The 18855-nt window shown below is 41.1% G+C and overlaps 1 protein-coding gene across 1 annotated transcript in view; it reads right to left on the bottom strand.

Moving 5' to 3' along the window:
- The window catches only part of DNAI1 (dynein axonemal intermediate chain 1), a 148093-nt gene that overhangs the window by 80973 nt on the left and 48265 nt on the right, over positions 1–18855 (bottom strand). Inside the window, exon 13 of the mRNA XM_030467373.1 lies at positions 3241–3488. Within this exon, the coding sequence (XP_030323233.1) occupies positions 3241–3488 (248 nt within the window). The remainder of the gene's footprint in view (positions 1–3240; positions 3489–18855) is intronic.

Below are 18855 nucleotides of genomic sequence, written 5' to 3'. Positions count from 1 at the left end.
GCCCCCTGGTCCTGCTCATGCACAGTGGGGGCCCGCCCTAATTAGGTACAGGTGGGCTTGACACAAGCTCATGCCCACTCCCTGGCAATTAGTGGCACCTGGCTGCCTCATTTCACTACAAGTGGAAACAAATCTGTTGAATAAGATGTGTATTAGGAAGCAGAAACAAATGTTGACAGAGAAGATAGTTTCAGTTATCAGTGTCTGTTTCTGAACTGTTCAGCTCTCAAACTCTTCATATCTAATGTATTAGTACATTCCAGTGATGGAAGGGAAAAAAAGCACTATTTTCAGCTGTAAATAAACCCTAATCATCACCTTTTTTTGAAAAGAAAGGATAAAGAACAAAGTTCAAAGGCTCACCAAGGGAGAGGCTCTGTGCTGAAAGCCCCTTACCAGCAGAGTGCCAATGCTCCACAGAGAAGAGACTTCCAATGGGCTCTGGGAGGCAAAGCCCACTTTGGTCACCATCCTTAACATTCAGAGCCAAGCCTTGGGATTGAGCCACTGGTCCAAATAGATCCCTTGTCCAGGGAGTTGCTGTCTAGGAGTATTTGGTGCTGGAAGTGATACAACTGTGAGCATTTTGCAGACTATTCAGAGCATTAATTTGATGGAAGTGTGGTTTAGCTTAACTCCACACAGGCTTTAGTGTAGCAGAACATGATGGGTTTGACACTTTTCCAGGAGCAGACTCCTTTCAACCTGGGGCTCACAGCCAAAGGCAGAGGCCTGAATTCACTGTCCTGGGAGACCAATTCTAGCTCTGTGTTCCTGTAAAACCTAAGGTTTTGGTGGTGTGTTAGCCACATGGAGCTGCATGTGTACACATTCACATATTCCTTTCTGGCTTTGGATCTCAATCTATTGGTAGTAAGAATTTAGAAATGTGTAACTTAAAACCAGCCAGAATTTTCCATTATTTACAACTCAGTAGTATTTAATACATAGAAGACACTTGCCAAATCCATTACAAGCCATCAGTATGCTCCCTAAGGATACATGAGGACCAGTATCAGGCAAACAAACTCAGGTAAGAGAATTAGAAAAATTGTATTATTGTATTTTGCTCTTAATAATGGCCTATGTTACTTCAGCTTTGCTTCACACAAACTTATTATGATATTACAAAGTCACTGAACAAGAAAGGGCACAAGAAAAGAGCTGTCAGCCTGCCTTACTCCCCATCTTGCTTCCATATCAAAAAGAAGGGAGCTGGGCAGTTCAGAACAAAGGTCCCTTGCTATTCGGGGGAACTTGGTTACCTTTCTAATTGGTCTTCAAAATCGTGGGCTTGAGTACAAAAGTGAGCACTGCACAGGATGGTCTACACAAAGACCAGACTCCAGAATAGCTGGGATGTTGGAGGGGTAGAACCAATCATCTATGAACTGAGTATGAGGAACGAGGCATCACCCTCTAGCATCATTTAATGCTGAATGAGGAATAACAACCTGATGTCTCATAAACCTGACAAAAAGTCTTTGGTGTTGCTTTTCCTTCCATAAAATGGACAGAAAACCTTTTCTAAACCTTTTGACTGCAATTGACAAATACCTACCCTCCAGGTCTTTCCAACAGAGGTACGAGCTCTCCACCTAATTGCTGTACAACCACCTTATTAGTACCCTTGCTCACTAGTTTTGTAGCAAGTAAAAAACCCTGTAAATATCAGTAGTTTATTGTCAAAGAAAATTAAGAATAACAAGTCTCTGCTCTCAGTCTTTGGAAATAAATAAGCAGGAACTAGAATCTACTCATACCTATATCTATCCATAACATTGATGTAGTTTCTCTCCTTTACAGAGCTATCTCCCTAGAGAGCCTTTTGTTTTTTACTTCTGAGTCACATTTTTCCTAAATGGTACAAAATAATCTAAATCTAAAACCCCTGTACAGAGTGCTCCTACTACTGAACGTATTTTTTCTGTTCTGTAGTGATGAGGTCATTAATAGCATCCCTTAAGTATACTCTGTCCTCAATATCACTGGGGTACAAATGAACTGTGATTCCAGTGTCTATAATGTGCTGGAACAACTCCTGACCTCCTGTAGCATGCTGCAGCCAGGCCCTGAAAACCTGTGCAGAGGACTTATTATTTAGTTAGTTTTTCCTGGAAGCCTAAATGGCAGTAAAAGAAGCTTCTGTGAAGAGTTCTGTGTAAGTGTTTGTGTGTGCCTGGCACATTGCATTATGGTAACAACCCATGGCTGGTGTATCACGTTAACCTGTAAGAAGAGCCAAAAGCTCTTTCTAGAGAAAAAGCTTTGGACAGACAAGCAATAGATAAAAAATTCAAGTCTACTCTAAAATGATAGATTTGTATAACCTCTCTTTATCGAAAGCAGCAGTCTTGCTCTTGGCATATTCCACATTCATCCTCAGTTCCACCAGATCCCTTGATTTCTTGGGCTTTTATTGGAAGATGCAATAACAAAGAGTCATGGCTGGGGGACAATCTATGCATGGCCAGTGCAAAAGGAACATTGACAGTGTGCCTGGAGGTATGATTGCATTGGGCAGCCTAAATCAAGTGACAGCAATAGTTAATGGCAGCATCATCCATAGCCTAGCACACCAAATACACAGGGCTTACACAGACCATGTTGAAATATGTGCTGTCATATTTCTACTGATATAAAAGAGATCAGGGGTGCATATACCTTAGAGTTCTCCAGTCTGTGATCTTTACTCAGATTACACTTAACTATAAAATTATCTGTATGTAGCAACCCACCCAGCACAGTCCTTCACAATCTCATCCATCTGGTGACTCTTTGTGACAGATGTCAGAGTAGCATTAATTTAAGAGCATTACCTGCACATCACAATTCTTAATTCACTGGAATACTTCAGGGTCAGCTACAAGGTAGTGTTCTTTGAATCCCAGTGGCAGCCAGGTCCACAGGCAGATGCCCCTGGTTTTTTCTGTACCCAGCACAGCTCCCTTTTGTGGCTGATACATGCATTTTACACACGGCTCATCACCTGCTGCCCTGTGATTTCATATTTGGAACATAAATACCATTTCATGCTGTTATATACAGAGGAGGATTCATTTAACTCATGTAATTTCTTTTCCTCCCTGCGAATTTGATAATTAGCTTGAAATACAACTTAATAATATATGACCAATGCATGTATTAAACCAACACCTTTCTGCATATAGCACTTTTCCTGCTAGGCCCTATCTCAGCCCAATTAAAAGCCCAGATAGAAGAAAGGAAAAGCACCCTTACCTGCCACACTGGCTCTGTGTGCTTTCCTGACTTAGCACTACTCTTGTAGCTGGGCTGGGAGGTTGCCTTCTTTAGGTTGTAGATAGCCACATTGCCATCATGGAAGCCCACTGCCAGGAGGTAGGGGTGGTCATTATGGAAGTCCAGGCACATGACACCACTCTCACTTCTGAAGACATATTCTGGGAAGGAGGGGTTCTTCATGGTGTAGAGCAGGAGCATGCCCTGGCCCTGCTTCCTGAAGTTATCTAAACAAAGAGGAGTTTTGCTGTTAAATCAGTTTCCAGCATCCTCTTCTACTGAGACGTAACAACCTGACAGCACTCACCTATGCCTAAAATCAACCTGAATGCAAAGTCATGTGGGAGGGACAGCAGTCACAGGACCAAATGGCCGTGTTGGCATGCCTACATCTAAACACCCTTTCCTCCACTGATATGTCAATGACAATTGCAGACTATCATTTTTGTAGGTTTTTTTGTAGGAGAGACACTTGAGAAGCATTGGAGGAAAAGCAAGGGCAGGGAAAGAGCCTTGTGGATACTTATTTCTTTGGCCTAGGAATTCACTAAAATTTCAGACATGCAACCTGTACCAAGGATAGAGGCATTCAATTTTTATATTGGAAATATATGGTATTACAGCCCCCACTGCTTCTTCAAAGCATTACACTGAAGTATTTGTAAAGCATCATGTCCACTGCTGCTACATATAGCTGGTACAACACACAAGTCACTACATCTTTATTTTCTGCCTATGTCTGACATCTACTCCTGGATCGACATAGAAGCTCTTTTTTTGCCAAGGCTTTCCATTTTCTTTTCTGTTTACTTTCATTTTTCCTTACACTGCCAGTAGTTAGCTCTTCCTAATGCTCAATAGGATCATCTTCCTTTCACTTAATTTTTTTTAAAATCATGTCCTGACAGTCTCTGCAATTCTCAGGTTTTTTTTCTCAACTGAAAATAATTTCCAGATTCTTTTATGGGAGAAGAAAAGCTGTTGATGTAGATAAGATCTCCAGAAGCAAAGAAAGAGCTTCCCTAATCTATGAAAACAATGTGCACTCTGAGAGTTCATCTCTTCAAGTGCACTTTCTTACTGTCAAATGCCCTTGGGCACACAGTGTATGGGAAACAAATTTACTGCTTTCTGTGCTTCAACTACCCACTATATCTCCTATTTCCAGAAAAGTCATCACTTTCTGAAAGCACTTCCTGTGTTACCTAATATTTTGACTAGCTGCATGACAAGGTAAATGTGTAAGCCAGTGATAACATTAACTTCAGAGAACTCTTCTTGGCAGCAGGCTGATCCCAAATCAGCACAAAGGTACAGATATTACTTTACAGACATTAAATTGCCTCAAATTTAACAGGGCCACATAGAGAACATCCAAATATGTATATGTATATATAAAAAAAGAAAAAGAACAACAACAAAAAACAACTTACAAAGCAACAAAACTAGTACTGCTGCTTTGTATTTGGTTTGTGGAAATATTCTGATTTCACAGGTCTCTCTGCATATCAGAGTCAGGAAGGGGAAACAGCTTTCTTATTTTGCAGAGGGGTAAAATCCCAATACTGGCATTCCTTTATAGATATCTGGACCTCAAAAACATGTTAACATATTTTTTCTGGAAGAGGGGAAAACTTATTCCTAGAATTCTAGTGAAAAAGGAAATGAGCTTGGTTCCTCCATCAGATAATTGTCTTGTCCTTTGAATTCACAGAACAGACTTTGTTCTTAGCCAAGTAATGTCACTGAGCTGGTATTAAGCTGAGGTCCAGCTATGATAAGAATGAATCCCTCCTCTCCTCAGATACAGCACTTGTGAATATTGTGGAAATGACCAGCCAAGAATGACTCACAGCAGAAAGGACTACAAAGTCAAATTGGTTAGAGAGTCTTTGATTGCAACCTGTTTCATGCTCTTATTTCTCCTGGCATGTGCTGACCAGCTAGGCTTATTTCCAAAACATCTGCAGGGCCCATTCATTTATTATCAGTTGGCAATGTGCTGAAGGGCCTCAGAAAGATGTCCCCCATGGTCCCTGCAAAGACAGCAGAGCAGACACCTCTCCAGAGGATGATTCACCACCGAATACTGAGTTGAGCTTTGATGGTGACACGGTGATCTAGCATCATCACAGGCACATTCCTCAATTAGAGATGACAGATCATGGCCTTTTCTGTGGTGAAATGTATCAGAAGCTTAAGCAAGTCCACCTTAGGAGCTTAGCCTGGCAGAAGAAGAGCAAGGTCTTGGGAAGACGTTCTGGTTAGAGTGAAAAATGGGATTCAGTTTGGAGATTAAGACACCCAAATGCAGGTCTTCATGTGGCTGGCTGTGCACTCAGATTCAAAGCTACTGCTACCATCAGTAGCCATCAGTCAATCCACTTCACTGAGTGCATAAAACTCACCTTGAAAAATATCCCTACATTAGGTCTGATGATTTACTCTCTGGGCTCCACTGACTGTAATGGCCAGCCCTGTGCTGAACATCAAATCCTTCTTAATCCAAGAGCTGAATCTTTTTCATTGTCTCCTTTGTGTTATAAAGTATCGTGGATGTGGGTTAAATCACAGATGTGTGAATACTGCATGTAAGTATGGATAATAGGATTGCTAAATTACAGCCTATTTCTGATGAAAGGCAAAGATGAGAATAATCCACAATTAACACTGAAGCATGGCACATAAATCCAAGTAAAATAAAAACCCTCTTGAGAGGAGGCATATAAATCCATTTCGGTGAAGGGTGAATTCTCACCCAGTGTAATAAACTGTGACATACCAGCATGTTCTTTAATAAACAAACAAAAAAAAAAAAAGGGGGGGGGAGGCGGGAGATGTTTATTTCATTAGTAGTAGTCAGTGTTCCAGAATGGCAGGAACAATGCATACTCCCAGCAGCATATTTGTGGTTCAGCTTTGGAGTATTGCCTTTTCAAGAGAAAAGTATGTGGTTTTCAGTAAAAAATATCAGACCACTGCAGTGCACCCCAAATCCCTGTGTAGTCAGTCTCTCGAGATACAGATAGCTTACTGAAAAAATGTTAGAAAACCACGGGGCACACAGTAAAGCAGAGGGTGCAGACCGAAGAGATGGCAATGGCTGCACCACTGCTGGAGGTGAAAGCAGCAGCTTCAGGTCTGAGACAGCTGCTCTGCACCTCCTGGATGCACCAGCATGAAGAGCATGGAGGAGCAGAGAGTACCTGCAGCATGTAGACCCACAAAGTGCAAACTGTCTCTTTTTTTGAGATAGAAGGGCAGGAAATAATAGAGATAACAAACAGATGTTCATACAATCAGTGGCAGAAGCAGTTGGTCTGCTTTACAAGTAGACACAAGGCAGCAAAAAAAGGAGAGTAAAAGGACTTCTGGTGTAATGAGGAAGAGTTGCATGTCATGAGGATTCTCAGCATGTAACCTCAGGGGAGGTTAAATTTCAGGCCCTGGCATGTAACAAGCGTACCAAAGAGGCAGTTTTGCTTAAAAAAACAGATGTAGATAAGGTGATTAATGGTCTCAGACTAGCAAACTGAACTGTAAGCATTACATGCGATTAGAAATAGGTTTCAAACAAACTATTACTGCTGCCCAAAATATTGATCTGCACTTACATTTACAGCTTCGGCCTTTTAAGAAAAATAGTGATTTAGAAATAGGAAAGCACTTCAGAATATGATTGCAATATCACTGAACAGTTAATGTAGAACAGAAATCTGAAAAGCATCTGAAGCTTTCATCCTGATGCTTAGTAAGTGTCTAAAAGGTTTTTTATTTATATTTTTCCTTAGCTAAGTTTGAAAGAATCAGCAAATGATCGATATCAGATCAAGACATTTTGTTTGCTAGATGGATTTTTTTTTATTTCCATCTTTCCCTTTTAGTTCACTAAAAAATACCCAAACCACGACCATGGTTTTCTTTCATTTCCTCCAAAATGCTTAGTGACTGAACCAGAATGCTCAATGCAACTGTATGCTTAGGTTAGAAACTAAAATGCTTGGGGTCAATGCTGCATTTACACACATTAAATGTCAGCATGGCAACCCTCCATAGACAGGAATCAAAGTAGACCCTTTTACTACACAAGAAGCCAGTGCTACAGTATCTTGTGTGATAAGCTGGCAAAATACCTTCTATTTGGAGGATTTATAACCCTGAAACACTGCAGCTTTACATCCTAGATCCTGTGATAACATGGCTTTCTATAAATCAAGTCTGCCAGACAAGTCTGTCTGACTGATACAGCTCAGACCAAGAAATCATCATGTTAAAAGGAAACACTGCAGCTTAAAATATGTCCTTTCTCCTCCAAGAGCCCATCTAAAAAAAGAAGCAAGATGGAGAAGCATGGCTGTGAACAGCTGCTTGATTCTGAGCATTCCAGCTGCACAAGCACATCTACTCCCCTTTCCTAGATATGCCCATGTTTTGATGATGTTGCTGCTCTCCTTCAGGCTTGGATTTCCAAGAAGCTGAGGGCCTGGCTGTACTTTACACTTGGTTACGTGATCTGCCCTAGGGATAAGATATCAGTTTCAAAGATAAAAATTTTGGTGCCCAAATGGCTCAGCTGTTTACTTGCCTCTCAGATATTCAAAGGGCTATCTGCAGGCCAGCAAATCTTTCCAAGCAAACTATTGCTGTTATCCAGGTCTACAAACCAGCCTAAGAACCTGCCTGTGCTACAGCCTGCATGGAACAGACAAATGAGTGAGCAAATCACAAATTAACAAATTATCAATACCTTTTATTTTAATTATTTCTATCAGTGTGTAAAACCTCTGCAGCATGTCACTGGGCACAGGCTGATCTAACACACTGAGAAACATGCTGAGTGAGCTTGTGTTGCTTCAACAAAACTCTCTCTTGGCCTATTTAAATAGCTCTGCCAAGCCCACACTTCAGTGCAGTTGCAGAATGGGTGTGCTGTGAGAAAGCATTAAATGGCTGGCACTGTGAGCTTCACTGTATGCCAATAGTTCAGAAAAATCAGAAAAGAACAAAGATTTCCAAGGAGCTCGGAGTGTCTGGGCATGTGCTGAATGTGTCTTGAAAGGTTCCAGAGGAGTAACAATAATAACTGGAAGTTTTATAGCACTTCAGGTTGCTTTAAGCCTGCATCAGCAGCACTCCTTTTTTTATCCAAGGGAATGAGAAAGGGCACTGGAGGGGACTGTCAAAGACACTACAACAAGCTGGAAGAACAGGGAACAGAACTGGGACTTCACAGGGATCTGCTCATGAAGGGCCCATCCCAGGAACCTTGAGATTTAAGCTGGGACCACTGATGCCCATTCTGTTCTATTCCCTAAAACGCTTTTAAGTACTCCACTATACTGCTGTGTTGATACAATCCCTGATCACTATGGATCTGGCTGTGAATCACAGTGTGGGCAGGGAAAAGACTAACACTCAAAACAGTCTCTTCCCAGAAAAGAAAATGTTTTGAGAATTCATTACTTTTCAGCTCAAGGCCAGAGAGCCTGACCTGCTCTGTTCCACAGCTCACAAATGTTACTGCCACATCCTGTTTTGAGTCAAATAACTTCTTTTTGGCTAGTATTTGCATACTTCACTTGAAGAGCTCAAAAGACATAAAAGCCACTGTTTCATTTTGCAGTTTGTTTCACTTTTCAATCGTGTCAAGTGACTAGAAAGCTGCACCTAACTCCTTATTTGATTTAACTGGCTTTCCACAGTTATTTCCTACTTTGCCTACGTTGTTTGGATGAAGGAATCTTTCATATCTGGTGCTTTCTCTTCATTAAGATACTTTAAAACTGAGCAACTTCCAGCACACTTTTGATAACCTTCACAGCCTGACCTCAAAAATCCCATTTATTTTCACCAGCACCACACAGATAGATATCTTCTCAGCAAAAAGAGAGGGAGGCCACACAAGCTTTGCCACCCCAGTCAAAGGCACTGCTTTCACAGCTCCAAAGAGAAAGCTGCTTCTCAGCAGACACGGAGAAGAGCAGAATATGAAGAAACTTTACACAAGTATGTGGAGAACCTCACATAGCTAGGACTTGTGCTAGACCTAGACAAAATTCATTTGCAGTCTGAATTTCAGCAGTTCTCTCTCTCCACCTTCAGGAAATTTTCTCCAGCTCTCAAATCAAGATGGGGCTCTTACTGGACTATCTGCAGGGTTTTTTGGATGGGCTCAAAAACATTGGCTCCAAACCCAAACATAATATAGTATCAGTCTCACCAATGCTTATATCCTTTCTCTGCTGCCACTGAGGACTTCTGTTTGGGCTCCAGTATTATGTTCACCCTCTAGCCAAGATATCACTCTCAAATCTATTGCTTTTCCATAAAAGCCTTTTTTTTAATATAATTTTTTAATAAAGCTGCTGACTTCCAAAACAGAGCGCTCCTCCTTATTTAGAGGGGTATAATGTTATACTTGGCTGCGTCAAAATGCATTTGGTTTTAAATAATTCCAGTTTACCACAAGATTAATCACTCTGTATGACAGCCCTGTTCTCAGCATGATTTACAGCTCCACCTGTGTTTTCATCAGTCACACATTTCATCTACTGTGAGTTTATATTTCCATTCAGTAGAACAGTGAAAACAACGCCTCGCTCCAGGGCCACCATGGATCCCCTCTGAGACACTGTCTCAGATGATAAACTCCACCAGCATTTATTTTCTGACATTTGTCTGCATAGGACGATGGCACTGTTTAGACCACCTATTCTGGGATACACTTGAGCCTGGGCACTTCCCATCACAGGACTAAAATATAATGGTTGCTTAGTTGCTAGTGATTTTAATTGCTTTTATTTGGTACATCAGGCAGACTGGAGCACCACTGAGGAATACATGCAGTTGCTGCCATAAGGGAATATCACAATAGAGAAAACAAGCATCAACAAAATAAGCACAGGGAAAACAAATTAAAAGGTTTTACCTCAGTCTTATTTGTGACTTGTTTAAGAACATTTGTATGGGCACTGACTACCCCCACAATCAAAAAGAAAGATCCTGGATTACATGAACTTGCTCTGTATGAATTTATGAGTGCTACCTGTGCTATGTAAATTTCTAATATCTTTAAGGAAATTTCCATGACTACATTGTAGTAATTGAAAGAGGCTGCCGGGGAAAATAAGGCAGGAAAAAAAAAAGGTAGCAATCAGATGCCTCCAAGGCAAAGGTATCAAAAGTAATTAACAACTAGGTCTCATGCTAATCTATGTTTTCATCCATGAAGAAGAATAAACATAAAATCACTACTGATAAGATGTTTTGATGAGACAATTGTCTGGGAGGTATTAAAAAATGGAACAATCAGATCAAGCAGAGGGAATCACTTTGCATTACAATGTCTCAGCAGCAAACACTGAAAGAAATCCACGTAATGCAGCCATATAAAGGGCAGCTCTATCTTGAGGAACAATGATTTTTTCAAAAAAAACATCCTCAGAATTGCAGGGATGAAACCCCAGAGGTGCACTGCATCAGGAATCCTTGGCTCTATGTGAAGGAAGGGTTTGCAAAGGAACTGGGAGGCTGAAAGAGCCAATTTTCTTTAATGCTGGAATGACCACCCTGGAAAGACCTGCTGACTGCTGGTGACTTGCCAAGAAGAAGGATGATAAAGCTAGGGAGAGTTCATAAAGAGTGATCTGAGAACAGGACAACTGACCTGGGAAACAAATGAAAGGAATGTGATTTGTTCAGCACGTCAAAGAGAAGCTTATTAGGGAGCTGGGTTGTGGTCTGGTAACTCCCTACACTGAGAAAGCAGATCATGTAACAAAGGGATCTTTAATCTGCCAGACAAACGATGTAATGGGATCAGAGGAAATCTGGAGCTATGTGAATTCAGGCCAGACAAAGTGTGGCTTTTTAATTGCAGATAGGTAATTGAGGGCAACTAATTTTGACATGTGGTCAATTCCTAAGCTCTGGAAATTTTAAAATGTGGAAGGTCTGAAGATGTGATATTTTGCTCTATGTTTTGGTCTGCTGCAGCCATGATTTCTCACTGAAAAGAAGAGTTAGTGTAGAAAAATGCTTCTGTTTTTCTTATCTTAAAATCTTCAGGCCTCTGGTTTATTCACTCTTCTAACCTTTTTAGAGGCTTCTCTGCACTGTCTTGTGTTGTAGGCTTTAAAGTTGATTTGCAATGCATCTGTATCCTCCGCCATGGTCTGATGGCTTTTGAAAAGACTCCCTAGTGGAATCAGTGTTAGAAATTTGAACCATCATACATCCAGTTTATTGGGATAACTAATTGTGGTCAATTAAACAGAAATTACAACACTATAAAATCTGTTTCCAAACACCAAATGTCACTTACCACGCATAGAGGTTCCTGGAGAGTAGCATTGACAGTAGCTATTATACTGTCAACCTTGTTAGTAAATATAACCTAATAAGTGTAATAGAGACCTGATTCATATGAAAGATTGATTTCAGTTGGCAACTCAGTTCCTGATTTGTGATTTAAATGCTGCTTTAAGCTTTGCCTATTTTTTCCTCGCTTTATATTTTAATTCATTTAATTTTTAAATCAACTCGTAATGTCATCTTTTGCTGGGGCATTTTGTCAGGCATGAAATAGTAAAGAGCTGTGTTGGTGTCTTTTGGGAAAAAGCTGTATTAACAGGTCTTATGGAGCCTCAGGATCAAAGGAGCTGCTCAGCCATCCTCTTGTGTGCATCCGGTGCACTGCAGGCCATTAACTTCCCCCTGCTCCCCTCTCTGCCTAGCCCCGTTTGTTTGAGCAGTGGATTTTGATTCACTAATTCACAGGAGACTCAACATTTCTGTGCCATGGAGTCCTACCTGTTTGATAAAGCCAGTCTGATGCCTTCCCTTTCTTAGCTTTGTCCTTGGAAACAGCTACACTGAAGTTACTGTGGGAATTCCTTCTTTAGCATTTGCACAACGGAACCCAAGCAGAAATGGGTGACTCTCTTTGTTATCAATGTCAAGGCAATGTTTTCCTAATGAAAATCTGCTAAAAGACTTCCCATCCATCTCTATTGAGAGGGACCCTTTGACTTAACAGTGGAAGGTATCAACAGATATCAATGACAGGCAAAAACAGCTCTCTCTTGAAAGCATCATTTTATGCTCTCTTTTGAAGATTCATCTTGTGAAATACAGATATTCTTATGCCCTCACTTTGTAAGCCAAACACTGTTTGCTTTTGTACTTCCCTTTCCCTCTGAATACTCAGGTTACATTATCATTGTAATGAGAAATTACAGTGTACATTACCATCATCATTGCTTTTTCATAGCATAAGGCTACTTCTTACACTCCAGCCTAAGTAGCAAAACTCTTCACAGAGCCCTGAGGGCAGCAGAAGGCTCCAGTGGCCCTGAGCACCTTTACCAGCACCACATCTCCAGAGCAATTGGATGAGGCCATTCCAAGGCTCCAACACTGCTGCATGGGTTACTCTGCTTGGTAGCAGCAGCTCAGTTCTTAAGGAGCAGCCAGTGATTCCTGCAGCAGCCCTGACACATGTTCTGTTCCCCAGATTTGGGGTGCCCTGAGGTCTGTCGGAGAGAAAAAGTGGCAAGACTGAAGATCTGGCCTTGATTTAACTCCACATTAGGACTACAAGGATTCAGTTCACTAACATGGGTGCGTTCACAAAGGAGAGGAATTTTGTAAAATCCTTTTACCTGATAAGGAGACTTATATGGCACTTTCTTGAGAGGAATTACAGAGCTCCCATGCAAGAAAAACTGAGTAATCTGATTTTTAGCCTCCCTAGTGCTCCATAAGGGATGAAAAATGCTAAGGAGGCATAAGAGCTGTTGGAGGCTCGTGCGGGCATAGATTTGTTCAAGGGAGAGTGCAGTATGCTGTGGATTTGCTCTGCTTGCCTGCCAGGAAGAGGCTCTGGGTCCAGTGACATGAGAGATCTTTCCACCTCCATTTCCATTTCCGTTTCCATTTCTGACATGCACCCAGGGCTGTGAAGTCAGCCAAACAGATAAGGAATGCTGGTGGCTTCTTAAGTTGTATTTATTGCCTAATACATCGTTTACTGTGGTTAATCAGCTCAGTACTACTAGAGCTCCTTGGCAAGGGGATAAAGCATTGTTAATATTCCATCACTACAGGGATGCAGCCTCTCCTTATGAAGTGCTGGTGTTGAAAAAGTGATCATACAGATAATTTGTCCGTAATTCCCTATGGTTTTTCAAAGTTCACTGTTACAGGCCTACATATGATTGAATATCCAGATATTCTGAATATTTTTTGTTTGCATTCAGTGTCTTTCAAGCTCAAGAGGCAGGAACTTCAATGGTAAAAGCCCGTGTGGACTCTGTAATTTGGCAAGCTGCTCCCTGGCAGTAAGACTCATTTTGTGTATGGCAGGGCTACTGTAGAAAATGTGTTTCTTTCTGTCTTGTGATGTAGAAAGTGCTGCAGGGATTCTTAATGGGCTTGTTGCTCTGGGGCTGAGATGTAGTGCATATAGCACCTTGAAATAAAGTTTTGTCTTTCAGCTGTGATGCTGTGCCCTGCTCCAATCTGTTTGGGTTAGTTTAGCTTGCATGGTGACGATCCTTTTGTGTCTGTGCACTGGGATGGAATTACCAGTCTCCTCTGATGTGGGTGAGGAAAAAGTAAATAACTACAAGTGAGATTTGCAAAGCTTCTGATCAATGAAATACTTGAGCAGATCAACTTAAATTATTGAGGAGACCTTAGGTGGGGACTTGCTTAAGTATTTCACTGTAAGGCAGAGCTTCTAAACATAAATTATACTGTCATGTGCACGTTTGAACCTTCTTCATTTTAACAGCTTTTTTGAAGACTGAACTGTTAATAGCTGGATACAACACTCCAGTCAACGTCTTACTAGCATTAGGCAAATAAGTAGCACCTCCTGCTACTTTCTAGTATGCAAATACATACAGCATTGTATGTCAGACCTCCTAGGATGCACTTCTGTAACCATTCTTCCAGATTTAACTAAAAATTTTCTTTCTCAGAGTACACATCAAGGTAGGTGAACATTTTCAAGTCCAGTGGCCTGACTGACAAAACAAACGTGGGCTGCTGCTAAAACTCCTGATTTCTCTTTCCCTCTAGCATTTTTTTTCCTTCTTCTGTGTTTTAACCCCAGTGACCCTGTGCTTCTTGATCTCTCTGAAAAAAACAACAATTTTTCATGTCCCTGTCATCTCTAGGATACTGTTGTCAATACTGCATGCATGTTACAATTATTAGCTGTTCTTCTATGAATAATGAGCAGTTAAATGAAATTTAAGGAGGACTAGGTCTTTAAAGCTGCCCAGTGACACAGCTCTCTGCCCAGATATCAGCCAGCAAATACAGATAGCTGTCTCAGCAAGCCTCCTGCTCTTTGCAGGAGTAGGGGATGGTTGGGAGTTAGAAAGTTAGAGTTCCTAAAACAGAATCATGGTGTGATGGCACAAGTATGAAGAAATAGCACTTCAGGTCACATAATTGCTCTGAAAAAAATGTCTCTGGAGCCACTGCCCCTCTATGGGAACTGGTGGAATACAGCCTTCAATTTCTGGGACTGTCCTCTGGGATCTGAGACAAATGAGAGTCTGTATACCTGCTGTCTGCTGCAGGTCCCTTCACCTCTCATCTGGGAAGACACAGTCAAGGCAAAAAGGAACTCAGACACCACAGCAATGGACAGCATTTGAGAAGTTAAAAGAGGCAGGCAGAGATACTGCTTGCCTCTGCAGTCCCCGGTCACCCTGGAGAAGCCCTCATATCCATTGTCTTTGAAGTCAGTTTAAACAAAGGATGAGTAACTGTAGCAGGGGGATGGAAAGCAAGGTCAACTAGAAATGAGCTCTGATGGGAAAAGTGCAACAGGGGACACCCAACCCAGTGTTTCTACCTTAATCCTTCCTGCAAGCTGTTGGGCCTGAAGGACAGTCAGATCTTCTCACTGGTTTCTTTATGTTTTCTAACAGCTAGATGACATACCTGGAGCTGAAAGGACTGCAAATGAACAGTAAGGAGAAAGCTGACCTCTGCTGTTGGAATCAGGGGTAGAGAAAAGACAACAAGGAAGGCAAGCTCCTGAGCACTGACTCAGTCTGTGTGCTTCTCTGGTAATACTCATCCACTCAGGCAACTCAACAGAACCTGCTGATGAATGAAAGCAACACATGGCAACAGGCTTCCGTGCTTGGCAGGAGTATTGCTGTTTCCATTTCTGTGTTTTCATTTCAGTTTTTCCTCCTGCAAAGCATCTAATCAGCTGATGCTGTACAGCAGAAAATTAATGGTTTCCTTCAGGCAGCCACCTTACGATGACAGAGAGCACGGCAGGGTTGTTTGTAAATGTTTTATTAGAAAAAGCAAGTGAAATGTGCATGAAAACATACAAGAATTAATGTTGTGCCACTATCTAGTAGGGATATTTATAGTACAGAGGTGATGCCAGCCAACATTTACACATGTGGTACTACATCAAATGCCTTCATGAGCAACTCTGCCTGTACAAAGCCAGCATTCCCACAGACCCAGTCAGTAAACAGCTGGCTGACAGAAGCTGACATAGTTTCCTGCTCCATGTGCACACAACAGACAAACAGGGAGGACCACAGGGCAGCATGGACACAGGAAAGAAGACTGTCCTGCAGAAGATGACCTTGCTTGCCCACCTGGCTGAAGTGGGAAACCCTTCATCTGTTTTCCAGTCTAAGCTCTGTTCCTCAGCTTCTGAATTGCAGTCTGGAGATGTAAAATACCCTCTGACAAGGAGTGTAAGGTGGACACTTGCAGGTTTTCCCTACAGCAAGTGAGTCTGACAACAGCAGGCTGCTTAAGATAGAGTCCCTCTTGAGCTTAAAGACATTGGTCTTTAGTGCCACCCATCTGTCAACAGCCACTAGGCAGAATTAAGCCTGTTCTGATATAGAGGAATTATTTCTGCACATTCCAGACTGATTTGATGTCACTCTTTAATTTCTTACTTTGACTTTTGTATGGAACCTACACTGCAGGAACCAGAGATTAAAATCAAACTAATGTGCTAATTTATACTTCCTTCCAAAAACAAACAAACAAAACAAAACAAAAACAAATAAATAAACAAACAAACCCCAGACCCCGGACAAATTAAAAAAAAACAACACCCTATGTAGTGATGCAAAAGGAGGATATCATCAAGTAGTTTCCCAATGAAAACAGTGGGCTGATTCTGATCTTGTTTAGGTGAACAGAAATTAGATCCAATTCCATAGCCAGACATGCTGGTAAATCTAGGCATGACATGGGAATACAGCCTAGAAATATGTTAGATTTTGCCTAATTGCCCTCTCTTAACGCAGAAAATACCACAAGTTATGGTAATCATCCCAACTGACACTAAGCTTTCATTGCCCAGTTATCTCAGCCATTACATGTGATTTTCAGAATTTCTGATCTGCAGCTGTTTGCTGAAACTGACAACAATTTATTCTTCTACTTCTCCTGGAAGTCACATTTCCCCCTTTCTTTTAACTAATTCTGCAGTTATGTAAATGCATATGCTAAGTGAAAGACAAAATGCATGATCAAGAGTGTCACTGGCATTCAGTGAGGCTCACAGAAAACTGATGATTAAAAGTAATAATAGAATTCAAATTGGGAAGACAACAGTTTCTTTAAAATGTGAATCAGGTGGTGGGCAATAGACAACATGGTCTCACCTGACCACCATTTAGACATTAATTGGTATTTCCTCTTGGTTGAGAGTCCAGCTGAAGTCACTTATACACCATAAAAGAATTAAAGAAACGGCATTACAATCTTAGTATTCATGCTGGGACTCTACATACTGTCAGCTATAATACCACATGCAAAAATGGTAAGAATTTGTCTGAAAGAGGAAAAGAAAACTGCCATTTTCAGAGCATGCTATGAAGTCTGGAATGATCAGAGGTCTTGCAGTACAAGAGGAACAGAGGAAGAAGCTAAGCTCTGATGCCTTTAAAGTATCAGACATCCCAGTAGGACTTTGCTGGAAATCTTGAAAATCCTTTTGCAAATCTAAAAATGTAGCTCACAGTTTCCTTTGCAAAAGTTAATTTATTCTCTGCAGTAGGAATCCAAGTTTGGAAAATTACATTAAAAATTATAAATAGTTCAGCCACAACAGCAATCTAATCACTACACATAAACTGAAATGAAAGAAATGAACAGTAAGGAGTATCAAACTAGCAAAGCTGGACCAGACCCATGACTTAGCAATGATTTCCTTTTGTATTCCAGGCATCAGAGTGGAGCTGTGAGTTCGTCTTGCTAGGCATGTGAAATGCCAAAAGATGTAACTAATCAGACCTGCACCATTATGAACCCCCTGGGATTTTTCTCAGATCACAGAAATCCATTTACTTGGGAACCTCTGCCTGTACCTTCATGAGAGGACACTATTTAGAAAGTTGTGCAAGGTGTCCTGTAGATACAACAAGGCTGCCAACTTCTGCAAATTTATCAGGAGTGTTACAATAGGAGGAATTTTTTTCCCCAAGCCTCCTCTTCATTATTTAAACATAAGTTCTGCTTCTGCTTTGTTTCAGAACAAAACATTGCTAGCCCTCACAGCAACAAAAGCAAGTTTTAAAATGCCAAGCAGATTCCACCTTGAAAGCATGGGAGGCAGACAAAAATAAGTCAAGCATTACCATTTTTAATAACCTCATGATTTTGACCTCCTGCCTTGTGATGTCTGGACCATCAGACCTTGAGTACAATGCCACCTGTGTGAAAAATTTTTTAACTACCGAAGAAATTTTGCCCGTTCCCTGAAACATGAACTCCCAGTGCTTATTAGCATTACTTTCTCTGCCTCCAGTTCTTCCTGTTTTCAGACGTTCATGTCAAATAGTTTTCTGCTGAAGATACCATAAATCCTTGTGCTGCATTCAAAAGTTTAAAATACATTATTATTATTATTATTATTATTATTATTATTATTATTATTATTATTATAGACAAAGACATATATATTCCGTCATTGTCTGTCTACATAAATTCAACCCCATAGACTATTTTAATAGTATGCATAGCTTCTTCTGCAATGCCCAGCCTTTCGGCTGTGGCACACCTTTGGTATGGAAGTAAATAAGTTCAGAAATAAAGCAATGAAAATGAAGCTGGGTTAATAACTAGCCCCTCTGGCCAGTGTGGTACTGACTGTTACACCACTGCTAATAATGTCTGTACAGAAGGTCTGATCAGAAGCTTTGCAAATCTCACTTGTAGTTATTTACTTTTTCCTCACCCACATCAGAGGAGACTGGTAATTCCATCCCAGTGCACAGACACAAAAGGATCGTCACCATGCAAGCTAAACTAACCCAAACAGATTGGAGCAGGGCACAGCATCACAGCTGAAAGACAAAACTTTATTTCAAGGTGCTATATGCACTACATCTCAGCCCCAGAGCAACAAGCCCATTAAGAATCCCTGCAGCACTTTCTACATCACAAGACAGAAAGAAACACATTTTCTACAGTAGCCCTGCCATACACAAAATGAGTCTTACTGCCAGGGAGCAGCTTGCCAAATTACAGAGTCCACACGGGCTTTTACCATTGAAGTTCCTGCCTCTTGAGCTTGAAAGACAC

Source organism: Calypte anna, chromosome Z, assembly GCF_003957555.1.
Source record: "Calypte anna isolate BGI_N300 chromosome Z, bCalAnn1_v1.p, whole genome shotgun sequence".
In the NCBI taxonomy this organism is placed as follows: domain Eukaryota; kingdom Metazoa; phylum Chordata; class Aves; order Apodiformes; family Trochilidae; genus Calypte; species Calypte anna.
This window is presented reverse-complemented; position numbering and strand designations above follow the sequence as displayed.